The 27,313-nt window shown below is 35.7% G+C and overlaps 1 protein-coding gene across 1 annotated transcript in view; it reads left to right on the forward strand.

The window, feature by feature from the left end:
• CCDC141 (coiled-coil domain containing 141) overlaps positions 1-27,313 on the forward strand; it is a 102,834-nt gene that overhangs the window by 21,275 nt on the left and 54,246 nt on the right. The window contains exons 4-7 of the mRNA XM_050900315.1: positions 1,287-1,395; positions 4,760-5,013; positions 13,273-13,392; positions 24,552-24,746. Of these exons, the coding sequence (XP_050756272.1) occupies positions 1,287-1,395; positions 4,760-5,013; positions 13,273-13,392; positions 24,552-24,746 (678 nt within the window). The remainder of the gene's footprint in view (positions 1-1,286; positions 1,396-4,759; positions 5,014-13,272; positions 13,393-24,551; positions 24,747-27,313) is intronic.

The following is a 27,313-nucleotide window of genomic DNA, read 5'->3' on the forward strand; positions in this document are numbered from 1 at the left end:
AAGTTCTGTACTACCAAAGGTTGACCTAGTGCAGACTAAATCCTTAAGGGGCTAGCTGAATTGCCCCTGCAACAGGCTTATATCGTTACAACAAAATGCAGCGGCTGGAGCACAGCACAGGTCACACCCATTATATATAGAAAGGAAGAAGATGCCATATCGATTTAAATAGGAGTTGCTGAAACTTCTTATGGAAAAGCTTTTCTTTAAATTGACAGCCTGTGATTATGGAAATCTTTGGGTTTTTGTGATAAAACACAAAACATATCTCAAGAATAGTCTTCAGTGAAAATCAGAACTCAAATCTCAAATGTTGATATCTAATGGATTTCTTTTATAGCATGCAGATCAAGAGGGAGAAAAATGTGGAACAATAGAAAAGACAGAAAAAGCAGAGTGCTTGTTTTCATCTTCCTTAATTTCACCATAGGTTTCAAAATCTTTGCTTACACTGAAACACAAGTTTGAAGTCTACTGGTTTGTTCATTCTTGAAATGAAGGAGTAGAATTGATAAAGATTGGCTAAGATGCAGAATATGTGTCTCATCTCTCTCTGAGCTACTCATACTTCCACCTGCAAAGGTGGAAGCCAAATAAAGAATTCCAATCTTATTTTTAACAATCTCAGCAGATTACCAAATCTGCTCCAGATCTCCCTGAAACACAGAATGTTTCAATATTTAAAACATGGAACCCATGGAAAAATGAGCTGTAAAGGAGTAACCTAACTTCAGTCTTCATTACAGAGATGCTATGTCCCCTCTATAATTAATTACTGTGTTTACCATAATATTAGTCAGTTTAAATTTGCTACTCATTTCTGCCTTCAAAAGATTGCTTTGAAGATTGTATCTCAGTCTGATGTTGCCCTTAAATGTTTTTGCCCCCTCAATACTTTAACATTAGAAAGAAGTTCTGGGAAGGAGACCTGAGTTAAAGGCTTCATTCATGTTAAATGATTTTACTGAAGGCTTTGAAATAAACAGATTCTTCCATAAGAATTTATTTTCAGTGGGTCTGAAGGCTATGTAGGAAAGATGATTCATAAAGTGACAAACTGTAATTACAGAGTATGTCAACTGAAATTTGGGGTTCAATGAGAACCTCAAAAACCCAGAAGGTGCATAGAGGCCACAAAGCATCTGTATCTAGCAGTCACTAAAAATGACTTTTTCCAAGAATTTACAAATTCTCATGAACTTTCCCTTTAATACAGAGATTATGATGGAGTTCTGCAAAAGAAAATTATACTGTGCTTCTTCCCATCTTTTGTTTTCTTAATGCAGTTTGCTGTTAAAATTGACCAAGTTGAAGATTTCCTGAAAAATGCCCAAGAATTTGACAATATTGACTCTTTGAGAGAACTCCTTCTGCAACAAAAGCATCATACAAAAGGTACAAACAGTATTCTGCTCCTGATGGTGTGTGATTGTGCGCTGACTCCTTGAAGGATGATTTTACTCTTCCTGCAAGTATTTAAAAAAAAAAAAATCTTAGAACACATATGAAAATGTTCTATTTGGAAACATATAATGGCAAAATAACTCATTATCAGGCCTCCTGAAAGAGATTAAACTCTTGGTTTTGAGCTAGCTCTCTCATGGTTCCATCTTTGTTGCTGCAGAGCAGCTAGTGGTAATCTTGTATTCTGATTTTAAGGCAGTCCAGGTCAGGTGAGCTGCTAAGAAACCAAGCCATCTTTTAGTGCTGATTGGCAAGCAAATTCTAAAACCATCCTTCTGTTCCATGGGAAAATTTGTCAAAGTTATCATAGCTACAAAAAAATTAGCATTTTCCTATGGAAAACTTTCCATTAAAAAATTTCCAATCAGCTCTAGTAACAATACCCTGCAAAGTCCTACAATTTCTTGAGAGTGGCCAAGGGAGAAGTCTGCCCTCTGCTTTCCTTTGCCTGGGGATGGGGTTTGAAGCAGGAGTGGTGAAGTGACGGTGGGAGCTATGAGATAGAAGGGACAATTAGCCAGCTTCAGAATCTATTTGCCTACAGTAGTTCTCTGCATTTTGCTTCTGCCTTTGGGGCGTGGGGCTGTTTCACTTCCCCATTGAGTTGTCCAGTCTGTTCCAAGAGGTTTTGCAGCTAGAACTGTAACACTCTTGGAAAAAAGGTGCTCTCTCCCCTTCCACCACAACTTTCCTGCACATACGTTTGCCTAGAAAAATTCTTCCATGTGACTTCTTTTTGTTTGTTCAAATTTTCATGTGAAGCATCTTCTACCATGTTGTGGTACTCTTAATTCAAAAAGGGTGAAAAAAATTTTCTCAAAACCAATCTCATTGTGTGGCTACTTCAGACACCCTTGCAATTCCATACGGTTCTGTATTTTTTTTATAAGACTTAAGACTCCATCTTTGTAATTTTAACTAAATTTTGCTGTAAGATCACTAACACTAGCAGAATATCAATTATACTTCATTATTCACTAGTGGAATACCAGCTTAAGTATTTTTAGCTACCTTGAATGCCAGGTGTTCTTCTCAGGAGACTGAATAGAGAATTAAACTCAGGTAACTCTAATATGGGTTGTGGGGCCTCCAATTCGATCTTTATGGGAGCAAAGTGCTCACTGTATAGCAATTTTAACCTGAAGTATCTGGCAGTAATTTATTGCTGAAAAGAGGGTCTATAACTGTAAGAATCAGATTAAATGGTTTGCCAGAGAACGACTGCTTTGATGGAGATAAGCCTTTCCTCAGATGGAGGAAAGTAGTTGCAATTGATTGGCTTCTTAATCTATCTTAACCACATCAAATTTGGAAAACTGATATTGAGCTATTTGATAAAAAACAGCGTTTGTATTGTTTTCTGCAAGAAAGATATTATCTACCCGCTCCAAAGTAAGGTGGCTGAACATACGACCTTGCCGTGGTTTAACCCCAGCCAGCAACTCGGCACCACGCAGCTGCTTCCCCCTCCCTCCTCTCAGTGGGTGGGGAGGAGGAAAGAAAAAAAAGTAAAACTTGTGGGTTGAGATAAGAACAGTTTAATAACTAAAGTAAAATAGAATACACTACTAACTAGTAATAATAATAATAATAATTGTAATGAAAAGGAATACAACAAAAAAACAACCAAACAAAAAAAAACACCCAAGAAAAGACAAGTGATGCACAATGCACTTGCTCACCACCTGCTGACCGATGCCCCAGCAGTGATCCACCCCTCCTGGCCAACTCCTCCCAGTTTATATAGTGGGCATGACATTCCATGGTATGGAACACCCCTTAGGCGAGTTCGGGTCAGCTGCCCTGGCCATGCTCCCTCCCAGCTTCTTGCACACCTGCTTGCTGGCAAAGCATGGGAAACTGAAAAGTCCTTGGCTTAAGATAAGCACTACTTAGCAACAGCTAAAACATCAGTGTGTTATCAACATCATTCTCACACTAAACCCAAAACGTAGCACTGTACCAGCTACTAAGAAGAGAGTTAACTCTGTCCCAGCTGAAACCAGGACAGACCTTTACAAAATATTGGCTCTACCAGTATGTGATGAGTAGTTTATCACAAATGTTTATCACTAAAGAAAAAAAAAGTTTTGAAACAAATGCATTTCAAATCAGAAAAAAAGGTGAAAACATATGAATTATCCTCATTTATCCATTTTTATATGTATTGCATTTTGGATGGACTGAAATGGAACATTTCTGATTAATAATATCACCTTTCTGGAAAGCAAGAAGAAAAATGGACAGGCTTGTTGCAGCGAGCTCATGGAAACTAAATTCTCTTGCTAGCCCTTGGTGGCTGGAGAAGTGGAGGCATTCCACTTCTGCATCTTCCCTAGGTGCTCCATATGAAAGGTGGAGATTTAGCATGCTTTTGCCATGAGTTACCAGTACATATACTCAGCTGGGAAGATGAATGTTTCAGCTGTTTGCTGCCTGTCATTGGCTGCTTCACTAGAAGCTTCTTGCAAACATTCCTTTCTTATGCTTTTCTTCAAGCCTATCTTGCCTTTTATTCTGGCTTGACTCCTCTTCTTCCTCATTCCATACCTAAAAATTTTCCCTTTTTGTTTGAAAGACCTATAAATACTGATCATTGTCTGTTCAATAGATTTTGTACTATGTGGCTTTAAGGAGCTGGAACAAAGACACATGACTAGTAGATCATTAAAGTGTACTAGTCCACTGAATTTTAACGCTGAATGTATCTAGGTAGAGGTTATGGAAAGAAGGTAAGAGTTCCTGATATTCATAACTTATTTAGTCAGAAGGTTATAACAGCCCCCAGACAGAACTTTTTCTTTCAACTTCTGTGAGGGAAATAAAGACCTAAACTTCGCTTGCATCACTAATGAAAAACTAGAGAGGCTACTGACCCACACAGAAAGCAGGGCAGGAAATTTCACTTCAGCCTACCTGAGGATTGGGAAACCGTCAAAAAGAACTCAATTTTGAGAAAATATCACTTCTGGGTTTTGTCTCAATGGCTCTCAGTATACCATTTTATGTGTGTATATATTATATTATATGTACCATTACAGGTACATATATATATATGTGTATACACTGTTATACCTTCGTAGGTTTATATAACAGCTGTCCAGACTGAAATGTCTTAGGATATATACCTTCTAAAGTAAGTATTTATAACCTGTTCATGCCATGCGTGAAAATACATTACGCTCATGTATGCATATAGATAGGTAGTTTTAAAAATATTTGAGTAATATTTGAAATACCCTACTAGAATTACAAAACACATTGGTTCTTTTCCTACGAAATTCTATTCTTACAGAGCTTTTGGAAAAGTCACTTGCACTTTTAAACAAAAGCCAAGAGCTAACTGAGTTCATAGAAGAATTCAAATGTGAGGGGCCAAATGCAAATCCGGAGCTGATTCAGGGAGCCCACAGCAGCTGCCTGAAAATTGACAATCTCCTTGAAATGCTGCAAGACAGGAGACGGCAACTGGACAGACTTCTTAAACATCAGCGCCAAGGACTGGAGCAGGTTCTGCAAATTTGTTTGTGGCACCAACAAGAGAACCAGGTGAGACACATAATATTAAGGGAAGTCACAGTAAAAAAAGCATCTAGCAACTGTTTTACAGTAGAGACTATTGCAGAAAAGGAGCTTAAATATATTTATCAGGCCAATATCCCTGGGCCACTTCTGTTTGATGAGATCCTAACTTTTCAATATTTGACTTTGTAACAATAACATCCTCATAATTTATTTTAATATAACTTTAATGTCTTTAAAAGCACTATTTCCATTATGTGGATCCCTCCTGTAAGTTGTCAAATGTGGTGCTTCAAACCAAACTAGATTCCCTTCAAATTGAATTCCCAGCACAAACAAACCTCTAGCCACATGAGTGATAACAGTAGCTGGTAACAGCAATTACAACTGCAGCAGGCTCTTTCTGGACTAGTCAAAGAGACGATACAGCATAGTTAGCCAGTTGGTGTGTTTGAAAGCAGAGGAGTATTTTGTTCTTGGAGTCAAATCAAAATTCTTTAGGGTACTGTAGTGATTGCAGGTTTTCTACACCTGCAACCTGTTTCTCCCTCTTCTTTCTCCAGGCTTAGCCCCCATCTCTTACTGAATTTCTCAAATACAGCTTGTTTTTGTACCTTCCTTTCAGAGCTTAGGTACATTTAAGTCTTACGCTTTCTCTTCCTCTTTCCAGTCCTACCATTCTTTTTCCTTTTCATTACTCATCTCCCAGCATTCAGATCAGATAGCTTTTCTCTCTTTGTGCTCCGCATTATCAGATAAACTTCTGCAATCTAAGACTCTCTCCTCTAATTTTCCTTGAGAAACACCACATAACTTCACCAACTTGTCAGAAAAAAGATACAGGGAGAGTTCTGCTCCTCCTCTTGGATATTAAGTATGCTGAGAAGGAGGAACTTTGGCAAATTTAACTGCCAAAGTCTAATGAGACTAAAGCTGAGTTATTTTCAGTGTTTTGTAAATAGGCTAAAACTTTGTCTGGACCTCTGACAGTACAGTCCTGATTGTAATACCTCTGTAAGTTTCCTTCTTTCCCTCCAAAATAAAGTTTCCCCCTATATCAGAGGAAAATGTTAGAAACTGTTAGCAGTAGTCTATTCTGTAGGCACTAACTTTGCCTGTGAGGTTGTTTAAGATGAGAAGCTCCTTATTCAACAAGTACAACTCTTTGTAATTTTGCATAGAGACAACAAAATTGTTGAGGTACACAAGCAAGCTGACAGCCTTATTTCTGGAGCACTAATTATCAGTAGTTACCAGAAACAGGGCAAGAATTACTTATTTAATGATTAGATAGAAAAAAAACCAGATAAAAATAGTATGGTCTTATGCAAGTGTCGTAATCTCAGTATGTAGTTATAAAATAACAGCTGACAACAATACTGAAAAACAAGAACTACAATATAGGAGGCTGTATCCATTTCTGTGTAAATCATTAGAAACCATCTAGTGCTTCCTTAAAGACACATATTATTGCTGCTGTTAGGTTTTGATTTTTTTTCAGTATCACCACATAGCTATACCATAAAAGAAAGATCTTCAAAAAGAAATGTTATTTCAATTTGAAGTATTCTAATAAATTTACAACAGCTACAACTGAACTTTCAGTATCAGTCTAACTCACTGTATTGGAAATATGTCCTATTTCATCTAGAAAAATGATCCTTTCTCTACATGAAAAAGTATTAGGTGTTACTACAATTACGTGATCATGCCAGTATTATTCCATAGTATACAAACATGGAGGAAAATTCAAAAAGTAAACATTTCAGAAATAGCTTCCTGTTGAAGAGTAGGGGATAAATATGTGGGGTCTTTTTTGGAGCCAAGCACTCTACTTTAAAAAAAAATTAAAAAAAATCATGTTGCCTGAGATGTTAAATGTCACGATTTCATAAAATTTACCAGGGAATTCTACTTGTCTATTTGTCCTCATCACATAAGGGATAAATATTTGGGAGTAACCAGCTAGAATTCACCCTAATTTAGGTGGGATTGAAAATATTGTGCAGTGAAGTTTTTGTGTTTATGTTTCCATTTCCTCTCAGGTATGTGCTCACATCACAAAGAGTAAGTAGAGAAACTGTTTTCTACTGGCAAGTTTCCTGATCATCTGAAGAGAGTGGCCAGTATTTAACTACCTGTTAGCTCATACCTGTGTCCAGTTTGAGGCTGGTATACACACAGAGGGACAAATTCAAATAGCTTTTAATATCATGCTTATCAGAATATACTTGTTTAGTATCTGCATTAGAGTCAAACCTGGTATAATGTATGATTTATACATTTCTGGACAAATAATTTGCATGCATCATGGACAAAATATTTTCACATGTAAATACAAATACTGGAAAATTAACTTTTAGAGATTTTATGTAAAATTTCTCTCTCTGGCCTCTAACACATTATGCATATATTTCTAAGTGATGACAGAAATTAAACTCTCAAAGCCTCTCAGCACATCTGAAAACTAATATTCCAATCTCTGTACATGGACTGAACTCCTTTTGATGTCTAATGGTGCTACATATGCAAGAACAGCATATTGAACTTCCACTGACATTAATGGGACTTCAGGGGATACAGAGAAAGCAGAGTACTGGAGATGAACTCTGCTGTGTAAGATCTAAAAGTGGATTTTTGCTCTTTGTATTGCCTCTGTTTTGCTAGGCATAATTACGTAATGCAGAAGGCTGCCTAGTCTGTGGGCTGCTTTTTTAAAAGAAAAGCCAAGCAGCTGTAAAGATCACTACTTATTACCTGGTTCTGAAGAACTAAAAATGCAGCATCTTCGTTTGATCTCTAATGGGAATGTGATGATCTGATAGTTAAGATTGTAACATGTAACATGTTTCTTTTTCAGTGTTTTCAATATGTGAAAGCGTACTTATTTTACATTTAGAGAAGGGTATCTGACCTTCCTTTATGGAAGTGTCAGCATTATATTTTCCGATAATCTCTTTCATTAATGAAAATCAGAGGCAGATTGGCCTATTCTGTGCATAATTAGTTATCTTTGGGAGAAGATTTATGAAAGTAATTTTTCTTAATCGATCCAATCGTGCGTTAATCGACAATTAAAATTATTCATGGTACTTGGTCACATCAAGGGCAGACATAAGAGCTGAGAAACTCAGGGGACAGGTGAATACACCCACATTTGCTATCTAGACAGATATATGGGAAACAAACTATCTTGGTATAAGTCACAGTTCTCTTTTTTTATTTCATTTTCATTAAAGGTAGTTTAGTTGACATAAAAAAAAAAAAATCAAGTAGTGTAGCTCAGTGAATTAAAGGCTGTCACTGGATTTTAACCCCAAAAATGCAGGGCGTTCTTCTTCGCTTGTAACCTTTACATAGTTAATTGATAGGTTTATGATCTTACTTGCCTAGAAGAATTTCTGTATGGTAGGATATGGAAAGGTTCTGTTGTTTCTTTGCTTGAAAGCCAATTTCTGTTATGAAAAATGGAGATTTTCATTTTAACATCTGGTAACGAGGATCTGCAAATCCAAATGCATAAGTGCAATTATATGAGGAGAAATCCACAGCAGTAGCTAATGTGTAGAGAATTGTCTAAACGTGGACTACATCTGCTGGTGGTGTGCTCTTTGCTGATTTTTTTCCAATAACTGTACTCAGCATAGTGCTGCTATTGCTACTGATAGCTAGAATGAAAACGTTGAGTTTCACTCAGACAGTTTGGAGACAAATTCGAAGATTGTCATCTAATGCATAAAACTGTTTGAATCATCAAAATGTTGTATGAAGTTCCTCTGAAGTTTTGACTTCATGTTTGATTCCAGCACATTCTGCAAAGCCTTTTTTCATAAATATCAAAAATTGTATTTTACAATGAGTGCTAAGACATTTATACCTAAGTGGGTTTAAGTTATTCAAAACTCTATAATCAGATCAACTTAAGATTACTTCTCTGCTAGCTCCTTCTGGTGAAATCTTGGCGCCAGTGAACTTGGCAGTGATTTTGCCACTGTCTTAATTATGGCCCACGCTTCTCCTCTTGTCTATTTCCAAATGTCTGATCTCCTGTCCTGTTTTTCCTGATAGTGATAACTTAGTTCCTCTTACTACTCTTGCGTATATGGGCCAGCTTCATAGGATTCCCAGACTTTGATCCTACTTTAAAAAAGCCCCACACCTTGAAACCAAATGAGTTTCTGACATCCTGTCAAACTCATTCCACTGTTAGTCCGTCCTAATCTTTCCTGACAGTATACCTATTCTTGTTAAAGTATGCATGTACCTATATGGATTACTTGGTTTTAATATTTCACAATTGCAAACGTTCTCTTCAAAATTGAAATTACTCTTATTAGCTAATATTATAAATAACATCTGCATTTGGGAACATTGTGTAAACAAAGTCCTTTCTTAAAAATAGGAAAAAAGAGGAGACCAAAAATAATCATACAGTGCTTTTGTCTACATAGGCAAGAACCATCACAAATGAAAAGGACTGTTCCACTGTGTTGGAACTTGAAATGTTTTTGTTGACTGGTATACATCACATTTAGTGGTGTTTGGTTTTTTTATTTCCAGGGTTTTTTACAGTCCTTCACAAACATGGTATAACAAGCCAGTAGTAGCTACTCTGGGATAATGCAATACTGATACTTAGTTCTTTTCCCATAAAAGATTATTTTATTATTCCTCTCTTTATAAGGCTGTACTTGACCATAGAAAAATCGCTAAAACATGGACTTTAAACTGAAGTGCTGCATTTTTCTTTAAAAATGTGTCTGTGGTCCCATTTTGCCCTAACTTGTTACATATGAAATTAGACAAGGATGCTTCACTAGCAATATTGTGAAGATAAATGCATTGAGGATTAGGGAAGGGCTTAGGTAGTATTGTTATGAAGAGACTGAAATGTCCCCAAGATGACCCAAGACAGATCTGTGTTGTCATGATGATGCCTTCACATACTGATGATAAAAATATTTGAGATTTAAGATAGTAAGGAAAGCATCAGCCACTCAAATACAGTGATTATTGTGATGAAGAAAACCTGCCTGGTATTTAACAAAGTCAGCTCATTGTGAATGCACTGGAGAAATTATTTGAGAATAGCTCATCCTGCAGTTCAGAGTCGGTGTGTCAAAATACATAGTGCAGGCTGCTCAAGCTCAAATTGCCTGAGGTAAGGTCAGATTTAATTTATGGCATGTAAGTATGTGTGTTTTAATACATACAGGAAAAAAGGGAGTGAAAAAACAAAGTTTTTCCTAGTGGGAATAACTTCTAGAAAGAAAAGTGTGTTACTTCTTAATTTCTGTTCTCTGCTATATTTGCTCCTTTTCTTTATAGTCTCAGGTTAGTGTCATATTGTTCAAGAGCTTTGGTAGAGCCCAGGACAACGTATTTGTGTATGAGCTTTGAATTGGTGTGTGCAAGAATTCCCCTCCTGACAATATCCCTGGCTACACGAGTGTATTGGGTGCCGGTGCCCAGGTCTGGCAGTGGGGGGCTACAGGGGTGGGAGGCCTCTGTGTGGAGAGGCCAGGGCTGCCTCGTGCTGGACGCAGTCGGTTCCAGCCAGCTCCGCAACAGCCCCTCTGCAGGGCACAGCTGAGCCCGTCAGCAAAGCTGGTGGTGCCTCTGTTAAAACATATTTAAGAAAGGATAAAACACTGCACAGACATAATGAGGAGTGAGGGGAAAGAAAGAAGAATGAGAAACAAAGCTGTGAACACCAAGGGCATGTGAAGAAGAAGAGGGAGGAGATGCTCCAGGTGCTGGAGCAGGTATTCCCCTGCGGCCTGTAGAAGTTTTGGATTAGACCACACCACAGCAGGCATTTCCCTGCAGCCTATGGAGAGGACTATGTGGGAGCGGATATCTACGCTGGAGCTCATGGAGGAGTCCATAGTGGAGCAGTTGGATATTCCCTGAAGGAGTTGTGGCCATAGAGAGCCCATGCCAGAGCAGGGTGTCCTGACAGGAACTGCAGCCCCTGGAGGACCCGTGCTGGACTAGGAGAAAAGTGTGAGGAGGCGGGAGTGACGGAGAGGAACTGTTATGTACTGACCATAACCCCCTATTCCCCTCATCCCCCTGTGCCACCCGGTGAGAGCGGGTAGGTAGACGAGCTGGGAATGAAGGAATGAAATTGAGCCTGAAGGGCTGGGTAGGAGGAAGGTGTTTAGTTTTTGTCTTTATTTCTCACCAAATCTATAATTGGCAATAAATTAATTTAATTTTCCCCAAGTTGAGTCTGTTTCACCTGTGATGGTAAGTGATCTCCCTGTCTTTATCTCAACCCATGAGCTTTTTTATTTTATTTTCTCCCCCTGTTCTGTAAAGGAGGAGGAGTGAGTGAGTGGCTGGGTGGGTGCCTGGCAGCTGGCCAAGGCCAACTCACCACAACAAGCTAAGCTATGCTGTTGGTTTGGTCTGTCCCCGCCCAGTTATTTGTTGGAAAACTTGCTTCCCTTCTGAATTGACAGTGGGAAATGTAGGAAGGCAATGGAAGACTACAAGCATTGAAATCACCTGGACCACCATCAGTGCAAAATGAGCAGTTTAGCAACCTGAGAAAAATGTTGAAGAGCCTTTGATTTCTGATATGGATTATTCATCGCAAACAGAGCAGATAATTATTGTAATTGAATGATAAAATCTAATTTTTGAAGAACAGGAGTGATTTTAGATCTCAACCAATCAAGGAAAACCACTGTCTTTTTCAAACAGGTATATTAACCTTCTCTCCTTTCCAATCCCTCCATGAAAATCACTGAAAGTAAGGTTCTGTGGGTTTCTTTCTTAAAAAGCAGTTAAATATCCCAGCTGTTGCTTAAGAGCTAAGCTAGCACAACTGAAATCACTCAGAGGTATTAGCTGTAGTGGAAGCCAACTGATGAAACTCACTGTAATGGAAAGAAATATTGCCACGTGGTAAAGGGGTGAACACTTCACTATAACAGTGTTAAAGAATGACTTTTTCCTCTGTCTAGCATTAGAGAAATACTAGTTTGTTTTGCTAAGCAGATACATGCTACAGAGAACAGTCCTAATTTACAGAGAAATTTTTCTTTCCCTTTTAGCACACATTTTATTGTCTATTCCATTCATTTGTATTTTGGTGGACCCATAGTAAATGTTCTGTGAAAATGTGTTTCCAGGAAAAATGTTTCAATCAGTAAGTACACAGGAGGATATGCTCAAGAAATGAAGGCTTGGTAGTAAAATAATTTGTTTACTTTCCTAGCTCTGTTGAACTCCTGAGATAATGTGCCCAATTTTTTATTTGTAACTGAAAATGTTTCCAACAGATTTTAAAGGTTCTTTCATTTTTAGAATTGTTTAAATTTATTAAAAATAGCTTCTATATGAGCAGATAAAAAAATAGTCTGTAGCATGCTATTAAAATCTGTAGTACCTAGAGTACAAAGTAATTCTTAGTATGACATATATGGTTTAAGTATAGTGGTGATTTGCCAGACTGAAAAGATTGGAGGAAGTCTCCATGATACTAATAACTCATTCTGACTACTATTTTAAAATGCAAAGCTTCACTCAGGAATTCTTGCCATGTGTTGTTTACGAAGAAAGTGAGAGGTACCTACTGTGAATCAAGCAGAAATAAATGCAAGTCATTCTGTGCAATTTAGGAGATATACTTGTATACTGCATATGTTTGCTGCATATACTTGCTGAAGTAAGTCTAGTAAGATGTAATAATTTTTTTTAAGCTACTAAAGATTATTCCACATAATATTATCTCAATAGCTTCACTGGGTTTTTCAAGCCAGGGATGGAGATGTTCTATTAGGTCATAATGCCCATTTATTTTTGGGGGGTTTGTTTTTTTGGTTTTTTTTGTATTCTTGCAAAAGTACTCATATTTATAGTCTTTTACTGTATGCAAAGGGATATTTTTAAGTTAATGTGATTCTAGAGAAAATCTGCAATATCTTTCTCGTGTTATAAAACATGCATTTATTCTATGTGACTATAACTTGATTTTTCTTTTACTGTGTTAATTTATAATTTGATTATGCTTGATGAATACATTTTTGTCTGTTTTGTTACATATATTTCAATATGTGTTTGTTTTGACCACAATCCTTTCCTTCTGCATTTATTAACATTTAAATAATACAAATGCAAACATTTGAATAAAAGCATAAACATCAGGAATGAAAAATGAAAGGAATGAAAATTAGGGTTTCTTTTGTAGATGAAACTGTCTTGTATCTATTTTAAAAAATGGACAGTTGCTTCTCAAATTTTTCACTGACTAAATTCTTTTTATTATTTATTTAGGTAACATCTTGGTACAAGAAAAACATCAGAGATTATTTTCACAAGCAAAACTTAGGCTCATCTCTATTGGAAAATGAAGAGTTACTTCAAGAGCTTGAAGAAATGGAATTCAAAGTTAAAGTAAGAAATACGGTAATTCATCAGTGAGGCAACTTTAAAAATGAGTAGCAAAACACGAGCTTGGGCATTTAATAAGCACATGTAGGAGTAAATAGTTGGTATGTGTCCATAAGATATATTTCTATACGTCTAAATAAGAATTTTTTTCATTTTACTTCTTTAAATGCAGACCTCCATGTTTCTCAGTGTTTTTCTCATTTAAAACTTTAAAAGCTGTTGATAAGGTAAAAGCAGAGTAATCCTTGATGTTGTTTAGTTGGTTTTTCAATTTAGTGAACAAGTTCCAGACTGGCAGTTTACATATTAAACCATGTTGCAAAAAATAAAGAAAAGCAATTTTATTAGAATATTACCAAATTTTAATGTTCGTATAAAGGATAAAAAGCCAGCCACTTTTACCATAATTCATTGTCACTGAACTGTGTACAAGATTGGAAGAGCTATTTGCCCATTTATTTCTTGGGAATAAAAGTAATTGAAAATACTATTTTCATTGTGAATATCAGTTTTCCAGAGAATAAATCTGTTTATTCTTATAAAAAGAATCACTTATAAAAGCAAGATGGGATTAAAGAAAATGTTGATATAAAAACAAAAAGGATATTTGTATGACATAAATTGTATATATTTAGAACCTTTTTTTAAATACCTCAATTGTACTATCATCAGGTAAGTGCTGTTGCTGGGTCAGGATCATTCCTCACTGTATCATTTTCTAGCAATTGTATTTGGATAACCCAGATGACCAAATAGGGCTTTTTCATCCAAAACCCATTCCAATAGAAAAAAATGCCTTTTTAAAGGCTATTGTGTTGATAGCAACTAACAGGTTTACGACTGTTCACAGTTATGTTTCCTTGTAAGCTTTGTAGTTAAATGTTACATGTTTGCCTGTTTGCATAATTTACAGTTAACTGCTTCAAGGTTGTCATGTAAGCAGAATACAATAATATTTCTAATGCTTCTCCAAGCAGCATGTCAGAAAACACATTTTCTTCATCTAGGGAAGATGAGTATGAAAAGCTAAATTCTGCTGCAAAGCCTGAACAGACCTTTGGCACAAGAAAAGCAGAAGATAAACAGTACATGAGTAAGCTATGGGGTGTTTCCAGGGGAACAGGGACCCACAAAAATATTTGAGGTGTCCTAAAGTATTGCTGAATTTTAGAACTAGCCAAACGATCATTAATCTTCCCCATGTTCCATGTTGAAAGGCTATTCTTGTAATTTGCTATCTGAATTAGAAATGATACTGTAAGTGCAGAAAGGAGAAAAATATGCATTTTCATTTTGTATAATAATCAATCCTTTTCATGGTTGAGCATCCAGAAACTAACAACAATAACACTTATTATTACAGTTTCACCTAACAATTCTTCTCCTATACATTATGTAATAGATCATTCATATCATCTTACTGAATTGCTTTTTTTTTTTTCCTAAGGTCATTTAAAAGGGTTTAGCATTAAAATTTTTTGTTACGCATCCATGTGAATTATGATTTAGAACATCTTACCTTTAGCCTTCTGCTGTTCTTGCTAGCAGCATGTTCTAACAGAGGGAAATGAAATTCTTGAAGTGGGTGTTACTGAACATGTTGGTTATGCTTATGATGTTCAAAAAGAGTGGCCAGGTTCAACTGCATACTGCAAATATATTTCAGAAAGCTGAGTTATGGGGCTTTGTGCATTAGTTTTTACAGCACTGAACTGCAGATTTTGAGACCAGAATAAAAGAGGAGCCTGGCATCTTGATTTTAAAATTCAGATAAAGTGTACCTATCAAATGTGTATTCCAGTAAATATTTGTTAGACAGCAGAGATCAATATTAGATGTCATCACTGCACAAAGTAGTGTTTTACCTGTATGGTTGGAATACACTGAAATACAGAACAACCTAGAAATGAACTTGGCATCTTTACTCACAGACGAAGCAAAACCAGGCTTATAATATATATCATGTCTGCACATGAAATTCCCTAAATCTTCGGTGACTCACAGGCCTTCAGCATTTGATCACTGATCTGAAGTATTTTGACTTCATATGTATTTTGGAAGTGCAGTGTTGTTGTGTGAGTTATTCATTCTGTTTGAGAAGCTGTTGACTAATTCCATGCAGAAGTTTGGGGAAGGCCAGTGAAGAACTAGGTACAATATTAAAAAAAGTATTTTACTAGTCCTGGAAACAGAAATATTATTTCCTCTGTATTCCCATATATGGGTGCACAAAATTCCCTTAAGCCACTTTTCCTGTAAAATTTTCATTTCAGTTGGTCATACAACATGATACTATTGTTCAGTGTCACTACTTTCTAGGATACAATCTTTCATCCCACTAATGACACAAATTCCTGATAAGTCTGAAATTACAGGTAGCTGTTTTGTTCAAATGAGCCTACTTCAAAACAAGGTTGTACTCAATCTCTATAACTGACCTTTCCTAATTATTACATAGCACTCTGCTACTTCTTGTGCAACTAGAAACTTTATTAAGCAATGATTTTATATTTTCTTCCAAATCACCTGTGAAGTTATTAAATATAATGTGGCAAGAACATGTTTAGGAACAGAATGATTTAAAAAATACAATACTAGCAATTTATCTAGCTTTCTGTAAAGCAGACATGTATAATTCTCAAAATATGTTTTCAGGTTGCATTCAGACCAAAAGAATATTGTGATGTATAACAACTCTGCTGCATCTGTGCAACCTAACGTGCTTTACAGACAATGGTAGTATCGTTGTAAAAAGACACTGAGTACCTTGTAACACAATCTGCTATAAAAACATGCAACAAGTTCTGCTCTTTGGAGCTCTAGTTGGCATAGATTTTATACACATGCATGTGATCACCACACATTTGGGTATTTGCTGGGCTCTTTTGTGGTACAGAGTCATCAGATTTATTTTCTATTTGTTTGATTTTTGTCACATGAGATTTTTTCTGCAAGGACTAACTTTCTCCCTGAAATCGAGAGTCATTATATACCTTGACAATAACTTGTCATATGTGACAAAATTGTAAAACACTCATAAAAATATTGCCAGGTTCACATGGAAAATTGAGGGGGAAAAAAAAACCCACAACCCCCCCACTATATATAGCTATGGTACCATTCCATGTTATTTGGAAAACCTTAGAGTAGAAATTAAGTCCGTCTTTTCAAATAGAAAGACAACTAACTGCATTAGTGCTTCAAAAGTCCTCCACCTCTATTTTATTGAGCAATTTTTTAATATGTCTGATTCTTTAATGTTTTATCGAGATAAAAGCAGACACCAGTTTTTACTGTGTATATGTTGGAAGCAATCTCTTTAGCAATAGGAAAAATACAGTATTAGTTTTTTCTAGTAACACTAAATCTACAGTTGGAATTACCTTCCATTCAGGAATCCCTTTAGTGTCCAACTTATGTTCTAATAAAAAAAGTGAATATTCTATCTTAATTTCAGAGTGAAATATAGTTTCCAGAAGTCTTCAGAAATTTTATCAGTTCAGTTAACAATTTCATCAGTTTATGTGAGAAAATACGGAAATGGTTGTGAAGAACATTTCAGTTTATGTTCAGGAAGAACTCTTAGGAGTACCTTACTAATTGGCTAATTAATTTATTACATGCTTTTTCTGTAGCTTGGTCATTGCTTAGAGCATAGCTGGTGTCTGCTGTCATTTGTCTAGTTCCCTCGTGCCAAAACTGAATGTTTCCAAAAAGCAGTTAGGGGCTTTAAAATATTTTATTTACCTTGCTGCAAAAATAAAGTTAGATTTTGGTTAGTGTTTTTCCTATACTGTCTGAATGGCCGTGACAATTTCTAATGGCATTCTGTTAGAAGTAATAAGGACATTGATAAACTAGTCTTAAACTACTTTGGGGTTTCTGTATTAGGATCTAAAGTGGTGTAAATGAATCTTTTCAAGTAACATTTAGTATGTATACTGTAGCTTTGAGGGTATGGTGAAAAGTTTCTGTGGAATAGACATGCAGAGCAAGTGTAAGTGTTCTCATAGTGAGTAAGATAGTGGAAAGTTCTGGTATCTGAACAGTTTCACGTGAAGAAAATACACGTTTACTTAAATGTATTGTTGCATTAAGACAAACAGGACAAATGATTTGTTTAAATTGTTCAGAGGCTAGCCTAAGAAGGATTTACAGGACCAACACCTTATTTATGTGACTGGGCTGAGAGAAGAAAGGAGAATGGTTTATTGCATTCTGAAGTTGATATCTTATCTTGAACCTCACCTTGCCCAGAGGTGGAACCACTGAAAATATTATTGTTATCTTGTACAATAATCAAGACCAAAGATAAAACCAAGGATTCATAATTGGCAAAAAAGCCCTCAACCCTCCCAAACATTAAAAGGACCTCCTCCGCCCCCCCAAGATTTGAGAGAAGAGGCAGATTTAGGAAATCATGTTTCAATGGAGATATCTGCTGGCACTGATTAACTGCTTGCTGTTACTTTCTATGTGTATTGGAGGTATTTGGCATGGTAAAAAAGAACTGCTAGCACCACTTTGTGGCCAAATAACTTTAGAGATGAAGAAAAGTAGTCTAAATTCTTTGCATTTTGTCTAGTTTCTACCACTTTTCAGGACTGAACAATGCTGGAATCAGTCCTGCTTTTAATAAGGATTAGTAGCAAGATGGAGAGTACTTCTCTGTTTTATAGATCTGTGTGCTTATTGGGTCTGGAGTAGCTGTGCTAGGTAATAACATGCTCTCATGAGGTTTCAGGATGGTTCTTAATCACCAAATTAAATATCACTATCAATGGTATTAATTGCTGTATTTGTTGACATTAATATAAGGATCAAGAGTACTGGATTTACCTGCTTTTTTCCCCAGATCTCACAGCTAATGCTTAGACACATGGAAAAGTTATTTCATAGTTAAATGTCTGTCTGGAGCTCTCTTCTATCTCTGGCCTTCCTGGATGGCCATGCTCCTTTACCATTCTCTGCATACATGCAAACTCAGGCTATCCAGCTCTTCTTGCCAGTTTTTCTGTGACTGGCATTCTATTGAGGAGTTTGACAAGTATTGCACTTAATCTGCAGAGCAAACGTTTTAACACACTTTTGTATTTTGATAGCTAGAACAAAGCATGTAAAGAAAAAGAATTTTTCTTTATGGGCAATTTTATTTTTACCTAAACGTTCATCATTTGTGTGCGGCAGATGTAAATCTACATTCCTCTATCCGGTTCTTCTCACTGTCTGGTTTTCCTGTAGTGTCATCTCACTGCCTTGGGAGAGTGCTCCTTCTCTATCTATTATTTTTCTGTTAATGGTTTTGGGGTTTTTTGTTTGATTGTTTGTTTTTGTTCTTTTGGTAGGTGCCTCTCTGTCCTGGCATTGTCTTTAAACATCTCCCAACAATTTTCTGGGAGGTGACTGACTGTGAATTACTTTTCCTCTTTCTGTCTGTTGATTCTAATAACTCACTGTTAAATACATTGATTTAGCCATCGACTGAACTTCCCAACAGACAGATCGTATGGTAATTGTCATAGCAGGTCACAACCTTTTGCAGTTTTATTAGTGCACACTGTTTTATTTGCAATTTGAGGGAATTATATGATTATATTGGTAGTTAGTTATACTGCAATGTAGTTATTGAAGGTAAAAGCCGTTCAAATATTCACAGAGGCTAAATTATCAACGTACCAATGTATCCAATGAATCAATTACAGGCAGAAGTTGGGCTCAGAAAAAGTTCATTGGTGAACATTTTTGCAGTATGAGGGAAGGGGCTAATTTATCACATATTCTGAAAAATACATATTTTTATACTTAATTGGCTTGTGGTTTAAATGCTACTGTACTATATGGATCACGATCTGAAGTCAAATAGATGTGTTTCAGAGTTTTCTCAGCTTAACACTAGAATATTCCAGTGAGGACAATTTTACACAACTTCTCAGGTTTTAATCAAAAGTTAGAATTTTTAAGTAAGAAATATTTATGGTATAGACCGAAAAAGCCCATTTATCCCACAATAGTTGTTTAATAACAAGATAAAGTTGTAGGTATTTCTTTTTTTTTTTTTTCTTCAGGATTGTGCTGGATATTTTTGAAGGCATAAAAAGTTCAAGACTTTTACCTTAGCCACAATAATTTTGCTTCACCAGTTTTAACACTCTTGAAAAATACCTGATTAATCAAGGAACCTAGAAAGAGCTCGTTTTCCCTACCAAATGGAATAGTGAAAGCAAGTGTTTAGAAGACCTACCACTGTGAGGAAAAGCAAGAGTAGTGACATGAGCTAAGGAGACACAATGAGTATAGGCACATATAATGCAATGTGTCTTTAATAGGTCAGAGGAATTCACAAGTATTTCTTGACAAATTGAAAAGTCAAGGTAATAGTAGGCTTCGTGTTTCTTTCAGGGAAAATGAGTAACAAATATTTTAGTGTTGACTGACAGATTGTTACAAATTTAACATGTAGAAGGCTGACAGACAGAAAAAACTAACAAAGATTTTTCCACTGAGTTTCTATGTTCTATTAATGGAAAGTATAGGCTTTTTATGTGTAGAAACACTTCCTTATAAACAGAAAGCTGAAAATGAAATTGTCACTAGCTAATAGAAAATTGAACCAAATTTGAGTAATGATCAAATAGGATAGCAAATGAGTCTGCCTACATTTAATACCCTCAGAGAGTGTGCAAGGTTGTAATGTTCATGGAATATTTTAAACTCTAAACTACTATAATAAATTGGTTTTTTGAGCTTGTGTGAAAAGTTAGAGAAGAAGCTTGCCTCAGTATAAACGAGGCAGAGTTTAATCTTTAAGATCACCTAAAAGCTGCTATTGGGCACCTTGTACCAAACAGATTTATGAATGTTGTTACAGTGAAATCCTCTCATAGGAAATAATTTCACTACAAATTGAGTAATTTTCTTATAATTAGCCTTGCCTGCTGTAATTATAATTTACAAATTGCAATACATTGAAACAATTCAGAACTTTTTTGGTTTTCTGTATCTGCTTCTAAGCTAACTATAGACAATTTGCTTTCCTGTTACTTTAAAATAAGCATTTTTAATTTTTGCATAAAATATTATTTTTAATTATTATACAAATAGCGTATAATAACAAAATGAGGATGCACATATTCAAATGCACTTTCTTTGCCTTTTTTCAGTTTATTATTATTAGTCCCAGTTAAAAGCTCTCAACTGCAGTGTTGTTTTCTAATTCTTATTAACATCTGTATGTTTAAATGTAAGTGAAATTTTCATTAGAATGTGACCATGGAATGCATTTAGTACCAGTCATTCCAGCCGCAAGTTTTGGAAGATGATGACATTGTGGTGCTGATACAATTGGATGTCAGGGGTCCACACTTTATTCATAAACAGATGCATGAAAGTGTGTGTATGGAGAGACCTCCTTACTATCTTTTCCCAAGATAAATTCTTCAGGTAAAAAGGAACAAATACAGCACAGCAGACTGTAATTATCCTCAAAATCCTCTTTCTTGCTGCATATTACTTAGGACAGAGACACAAAGACAGGATTTTATGAAAGGGGAATTGTGCATTAAATAATACTGTGCAGGGTTTCGCTTAATTAAAAGTACAGGCTGAAGATTATTGCATCTAGATCTCAGAAGTGGTCATTATTTTAATTTGAAAGAAAAATAAAACAAAAATTCAGGAAAGATTTTGCTTATAGCTATTTATCAGTAATAGGCAAAATGAAAAAAATTGAAAAAAGATTGCTTTTATTGTGCCCCAGATCAATCTCTCTTTATTTCACTAGGAAGATGAAAGTGTCCAGTTCAAGTCCTCAAGGAATACTTATATGGGGTTTGGGGGTTTTTTGAGTGTTTTCTTGGGAAGTGGTGCAATTTAATTGCAGGATATTGTAGAACAGTATTTTTTAAAAGCATACCAGGAAATACAGTGGGCAGCATTTGGCCTTCAGGTGCGTGTTTGTGGAAGAGCTGAACTTGAAAAATCTCTGAGAAGGCTTTTCATAAGGGTTCTCTTATGGAAGGAAAGAGGGGTTAGCATGAGTGAGACAGGTTTGCATCTTTGTAGGCATACAGTGCAGGTATATTGAAGCATAACCAGAACACAGTTCTTGACGGAATTATGGGATTCTGACACATCTTTCTTTTTCAAAATGAAACAAAGCTAAATTTGTTGAAATATGTGGAATTAGTTTTTTTTAGCAAACCACTTAGAATCTGGTTGAAAAATTTTAACACTATTGAATTATTTTATGCTGGCTTTTGTTTTTTATTTTGGTTTGGTTTTTTTTAACTGGTAATACTATAATAAAAGTTAAAAGCAAAAGTAGATTTAACATGAAAAACCTAAATAAGGCATTAATGTAGATCTATAGATTTTTGCAGCTGCTTAGGTCTTCCATGGCAGAAAGATGATGAGTATTCACCATGGTGGAAAAAAGACTTACAAACTCAGCAGGATTGTCGTAATTTTCCTATTCCTATTCATCAGATTTTCAAGATGAAGGAATATGTTGCATTGCACAGAAATAGGATACTGATCAAATAAGTCTGTAATCTGAGACATTTCTACTACTTCAGCGAAGGTGTTAGCAGTCCTTTTATGTTTATTAGCATAGTCTTTTAAAAATTTTTTTCTCCTCAAAAAGCTTACTTAATACCTAAATAAGCTTTCATATCCTTTTAAATTGGTTTTAATTTAATGAAAATTCCCTTGTTAAAATCTTGCTTAGTCTCATTTATCATATAAAATGTGCATCTTTTTTTTTTCTTCAACTGTGATAAAATATTTGTCTCTGTTATAACCTGCAGCAGTTAGTACCACAGACTAATTCAAGCAGAAATGTTCATCACTTAATATATCTTGGTAGTTGTTTTTTGAGAGAGATTTTATATACACTATTATATAATATATATTTTTATATAATTAATGATTTTATATAATTCACGATTTTGAGACTATTGTGTTGCCATGTATCAACATCACACCAGGCATCACATTCCTTATTCCCATGGGTTTGTTCATATTTTAAAATTACTTTTGTCACCCATGTCAATACCCTCTGTTTCAGCTTTAGTTTATGTGCTGTGAAGCTGCAGAAATGAATCCAAAGCTCAAGGCAAGAACATACAGGCATGGTCTGAATGTATGTGTTTTCCATTTTGAGGTGTGTTGTTCACTGACCTGTGAGTAATCCTAGCTCTTTTTCCTGAATTGTTCAAGTTAATCTAGAATGCAGCAGGGAAATTAGTCCTTTCCGTTGGAATTGCCATGTACTATTTAAGCTTGGCTATGTTGGGCAATGGATATGTTGGGAATTGTAGGGTGTCACTTGTTAGTTGTTGGTCCAGATCTAGTCCATACCAATAGCGAGGGAGAGGTAACTGCATCTGGTGGAGAAGTCTATGTAAAATAAGTTGCTGATCTTTTTGAACAAGTGTTTTTACCTTATCAATTGTTGTTACAACAACAAACAATGTCAGAAAAGGAATGCACTGAACTACACAGACCAAAATAGGTCTACTCCTGCTTCAAAGAAGAATAAAGCAGCATGGTGGGACACTGTGAGGGAATTAGAATTGCTGCTGTTGGTGAAAAATCTGTGAATAACCAGATTACTTCTTTTGGGAAAACTTCCAAACCAGCATCTTTCACTAGCAATAATTTCACTAAAAAGAAACAACAAATGTGAGGCTAACGTTCTTTAAACGTGCTGAAAATAAAAGAACCTACCCTGTCATCTTGTGCCGTATGCACACTTTCAGAGTGTTTTAATGAAAAAATTTCTGTCATCTTTTTAAATATTTTTCTGTCTGCTTTACCAGACATTTGATACAAATCTGTGGAAGGAAATGCTAAATGAATTTCAAAAAGGTTCTTCTCTTATTTAATTCATTACCAGAAAAAGTGGAGGAAATATGCAACCTAAGGCACGGGAAATTGCAATATATTATCGGATGCTCCTTTTGTTTTGAAGAGCATAATAAGGCACCAATTTTAAGTGTTGACAAGCACAGCAGGGATAAAGTACATTATGTAACAGTTTTACTACTTTATAGTTTTCTCTATAAAAACACAGCAAAAACAAAGAAGCAACTAAACACCAAAGCAGTAGTTGCAAGACAGGAAGAGATGCAATGGTGTTTTTCTCTTGACTCTCTTTAAAGCTCCTTCCATTTGGGCTATCTAGTCTCATATGCCTTTCAATACCCCTTTATAACCTAAAGAAGATAGTGGGACTGAATACTGTAATAGCATTTATCACAGGTGAAAAAATGTAGGGAAAAAGGTTTTGTTCCTGAAGATTTAATCCCTAAACTTGATGTATAATTTGGGTCAGTACACTAGAAGTACAAGCCAGTTCAGTATGAACAGCTGAAAAAAGAAATAGGAGTCAAATAGACAATCAGTTCTGGTTAGGTAAATATGCTTCCAAGTGGTGCAATGTAGACAAAATACCTGATTCAACTGAATCCATCTTAAAGCACCTTAGTTTTAAAGTACCTAGCTCAATTAAGTGTCAGTAATGTTTCTGACTCTGTGGCCTGAAATTCTGAAATATGATCTTCCTTTTTAAAGTATCTCTTCTATCTGTCACTGCCACTAGGAAGGTTCATGGTCAGATAAGGCAGAGACATGCTTTGAATGGGCTTGTGTTTTTGTATAGGAAATCAGGGAAAATGTACAATGGAGAGCGTCAAGGATGATAGCTCACCTCACCCTAAGGGAGAGTCATTTGATTTCATTGATTACCAGACAGCTCTCAGCAGAAATTGTCTCACTGGAAGCGGCTATTATCTAGGCAATATTTTAATTTGTTCTTGGTTAAATAGTTGGGCTTAAGGAGCTGTTTGTCATGGGTGTGTGGTCTTAGCCAGTAGAAGTTTCTTGTCTTTATGTTATCCAGACCATTCTTCCCAGCAGACATGCTAGTAAATGCTACTTCTGCCTGTGAAGCTGTGTCAAAGAATGTAGAATGCCACCGCTGAAAACTCTGTCACTAAAACCATAATTTGCTGAGAAATCCCTCCCAGAAGAAATACTCTTTTAAATGGTGATAACTTTCAGGCCTATAAATGCAATACATGTTTTCCAGTGTTTATAATATTATTGTGCCAGTATATTACTTTTCTATATGTAGTAGATTAAAATGGAATTTTTCCTGTTAGGAATGGGATTCCACCGTGGAACAACTGGAATTGGAAGCACTTAAGCTCTTGCTTTCAGAGGACTATACAGAAAAAGAACATCTAAAGCTTTCAAATCAGAAAATCTGTCTGTTGCGAGAAGAAGTGCGCTTCCATATGGAAGAAAGGAAAGCCCTGCTACAAGAGGCCAATGACTTTTTTCATACTGCTGGCAAGGTTGGTAAGAAGCCAAGTCTGTAATAATGACCTGATAATACAACTGCCAGTGTGCTTTTGAAGGCTGATATATGTGGGATTATGCAAACAGAGTTCGCTAAACAATTTGGAATGGAAAATTAAAAATCTGATTACCCTTTAATATGACCTTTCGCCTCAAACTTCTATCCAAAATGGTAAATGCATTTTAAAAAACATTTTTTTAAAAAAGTGTATTGAGAAGAGCACTCGGTTTCCAAAATAAGGTATTTGGAAAATATTATCTGCCAAAAATTGGACTTTGAGATCATGGGCTCTGTCATGATGGCATAATGCTGTATGAAGACAGAGGAGCTGCTCTAAAATACCCAAACTGTTACAGGCTAGTATGGATACCAGAAATGATGTCTATACTTCCAGTGGTCTCCACAGGAGCTAATTAATAATCAGACATGAGAAAAACCAAGGACAATATACAATTCCTCATACTGGGCACGTCATATACTACATGGTCTAGACATGATGTAACACCGAAGTGGCCAGTTAAAAAAGCACAAAACTCCCTCAGTCACAGCACAAATCATGAATTAAGGCCCACACCTATACTGAGGTCAGCAAGATAATGTGTAGGCAATAATTTCCATCACTGATGTGCTCACGTGGAGAAGCAGTGATTCAGATTCCAGAATTAGATTCTTGCAGCTCTCACAGAAGGCTAAGAGGGGCTTACCTGTCTACAGAATTCTATACATTGCTTGGTTTGTGTGGGTTGTGTTTAGGTACAAGCAGCCTTGACTAGTATGTCTGTTTAATTTTCTGTCTTTTCTGAATCTTGTGTGATGAAAATGGGTAAATCATTGACGACCAAAAAAAGGAATATTTTAAACCTAAGTTTTTACTTTTTCAAACATCAAGTTAAAAATATATAATGAATTTTTAAATTAAACTGATTCAATGGGGAATTTTAATAGGTCTTCAGTAAACAAATGTTGTAAAACTTATTGTTCAAGTAAAGAAAAAAGACTGAAATAAAAAGACTGAAAAAAAATTTGCTGTATGGGAGTACAAATACAGTCAAGAAAATGCATGTAGAAAGGAATAAAATAATAATGGAATAACAGGCATAATAGAAATGACTTGAGATTCAGCCACATTCAGTCAAGTAGAATTAAAATTGTGGAAGTGTGCACTTATGTGGAAACAAAATGAGTCTTCAGGAATCCAGTGTCTATTCTTTGCTGTAAAATGCTCCCAGTTAAATCTGAAATATTTATAGGCTGGTTACTGAAAGTGTATTCACTTGTATTGCTTCTGAGCCTTTCTCTTTTGAGATACTAGATTGAATTTGAAATTAGTCTCTCAAAAAATCAGATGATCCTCTGAACTGTTGTCCTTGGTATAAGCAAAATGGTTATAATCCAGTTTGTAGTGGATGTGTGCCTGTATAACAAAAATCAAAACCCAGTTTGGATGCTAATTTGGCACTACCTTGTACTGTCTTCCAGAAACTCATCAGAGAGGTGAAAAATAAGTTGAGTAAGAAGATTTTTCCCCTCTTAAGAAGTAGTGCTGTAAAATCCTGAAAATTTCCAATTTCCCCCAAAAATGTTAGAATGTTGAAGTGGGAAGAGGATGGCACAGTTAATTTAAAAGTTTTCAACCTAAATCAGAGTTGGGCAAACTCATGGGAACAGCTGACAGAAGAGTTGATTAATAAAGAATTGAGGGAGCTTAATATCATTAGTTCAAATCCATTGATATGTGTCAGGTTAACAATAGGTTCTTATGAGAAGACCAAATAAGGATCAATAAAGGTGGAAATAGTATTATAACAGACTTCTGTAAGGTTATATTACTGCTATTTCATGTGTTGATGGTGAAAGTGAATAATAAAAAATCTTCAAGCCACTTTAAGCCGATTCAGAGCCAAATATGATTTAAGCCTTAAAATGGGAAAACAAGTAGGATTTTTATCAACAGATGAGCTTTCAGTGGAGTATTGTGGATTGATTGCTGGTATTTTTTTACTTATAATATTTGTAATTTATGTGAGAGTAGTAAGTAGTGAGGACAGGCAATCTATAAGCACCTATATGGGCAAGGAAATTTTAATAGCATATGATTTTTCTATCCAGCAGACGATAAAATGCACAAACAGATGTCAAACTTTGCCAAATTCCAACTAGTAATAGAGCATATTTTTTAAACAGGAACAATTAACCACAGTTATATTAGATGTTTCATAACTACAAACTGGATTATATTCTTTAGTTAAAGCAAGAAGTAATTTAGTAATTTGTTTGGCTTACCATATAATAAAAGTAAGTTCTGTTATTACACTCCAGTATTAATACACAACAATTTGTTAAAGGAAATTTATTTGAGTTAGAGCAGAAGGATTAAGCAAAGAACCCTCTATCCCATCAGTCCTTGATATCAGTACAGAAATTATTCAAGCCTTTTCCAGGTGTGTCCTCTCAGATCAGAGAGCTATCTTTTAAAAAATGGATTCTCAATTTTGTTGCCTTGATTTGAGGCATAAAGATTTTGAAACGTTAGGTCTTTAGCCAGTGCTGCTGACCAACTGC

The sequence above is a fragment of the Gymnogyps californianus genome, chromosome 7 (genome assembly GCF_018139145.2).
Source record: "Gymnogyps californianus isolate 813 chromosome 7, ASM1813914v2, whole genome shotgun sequence".
Lineage (NCBI taxonomy): Eukaryota > Metazoa > Chordata > Aves > Accipitriformes > Cathartidae > Gymnogyps > Gymnogyps californianus.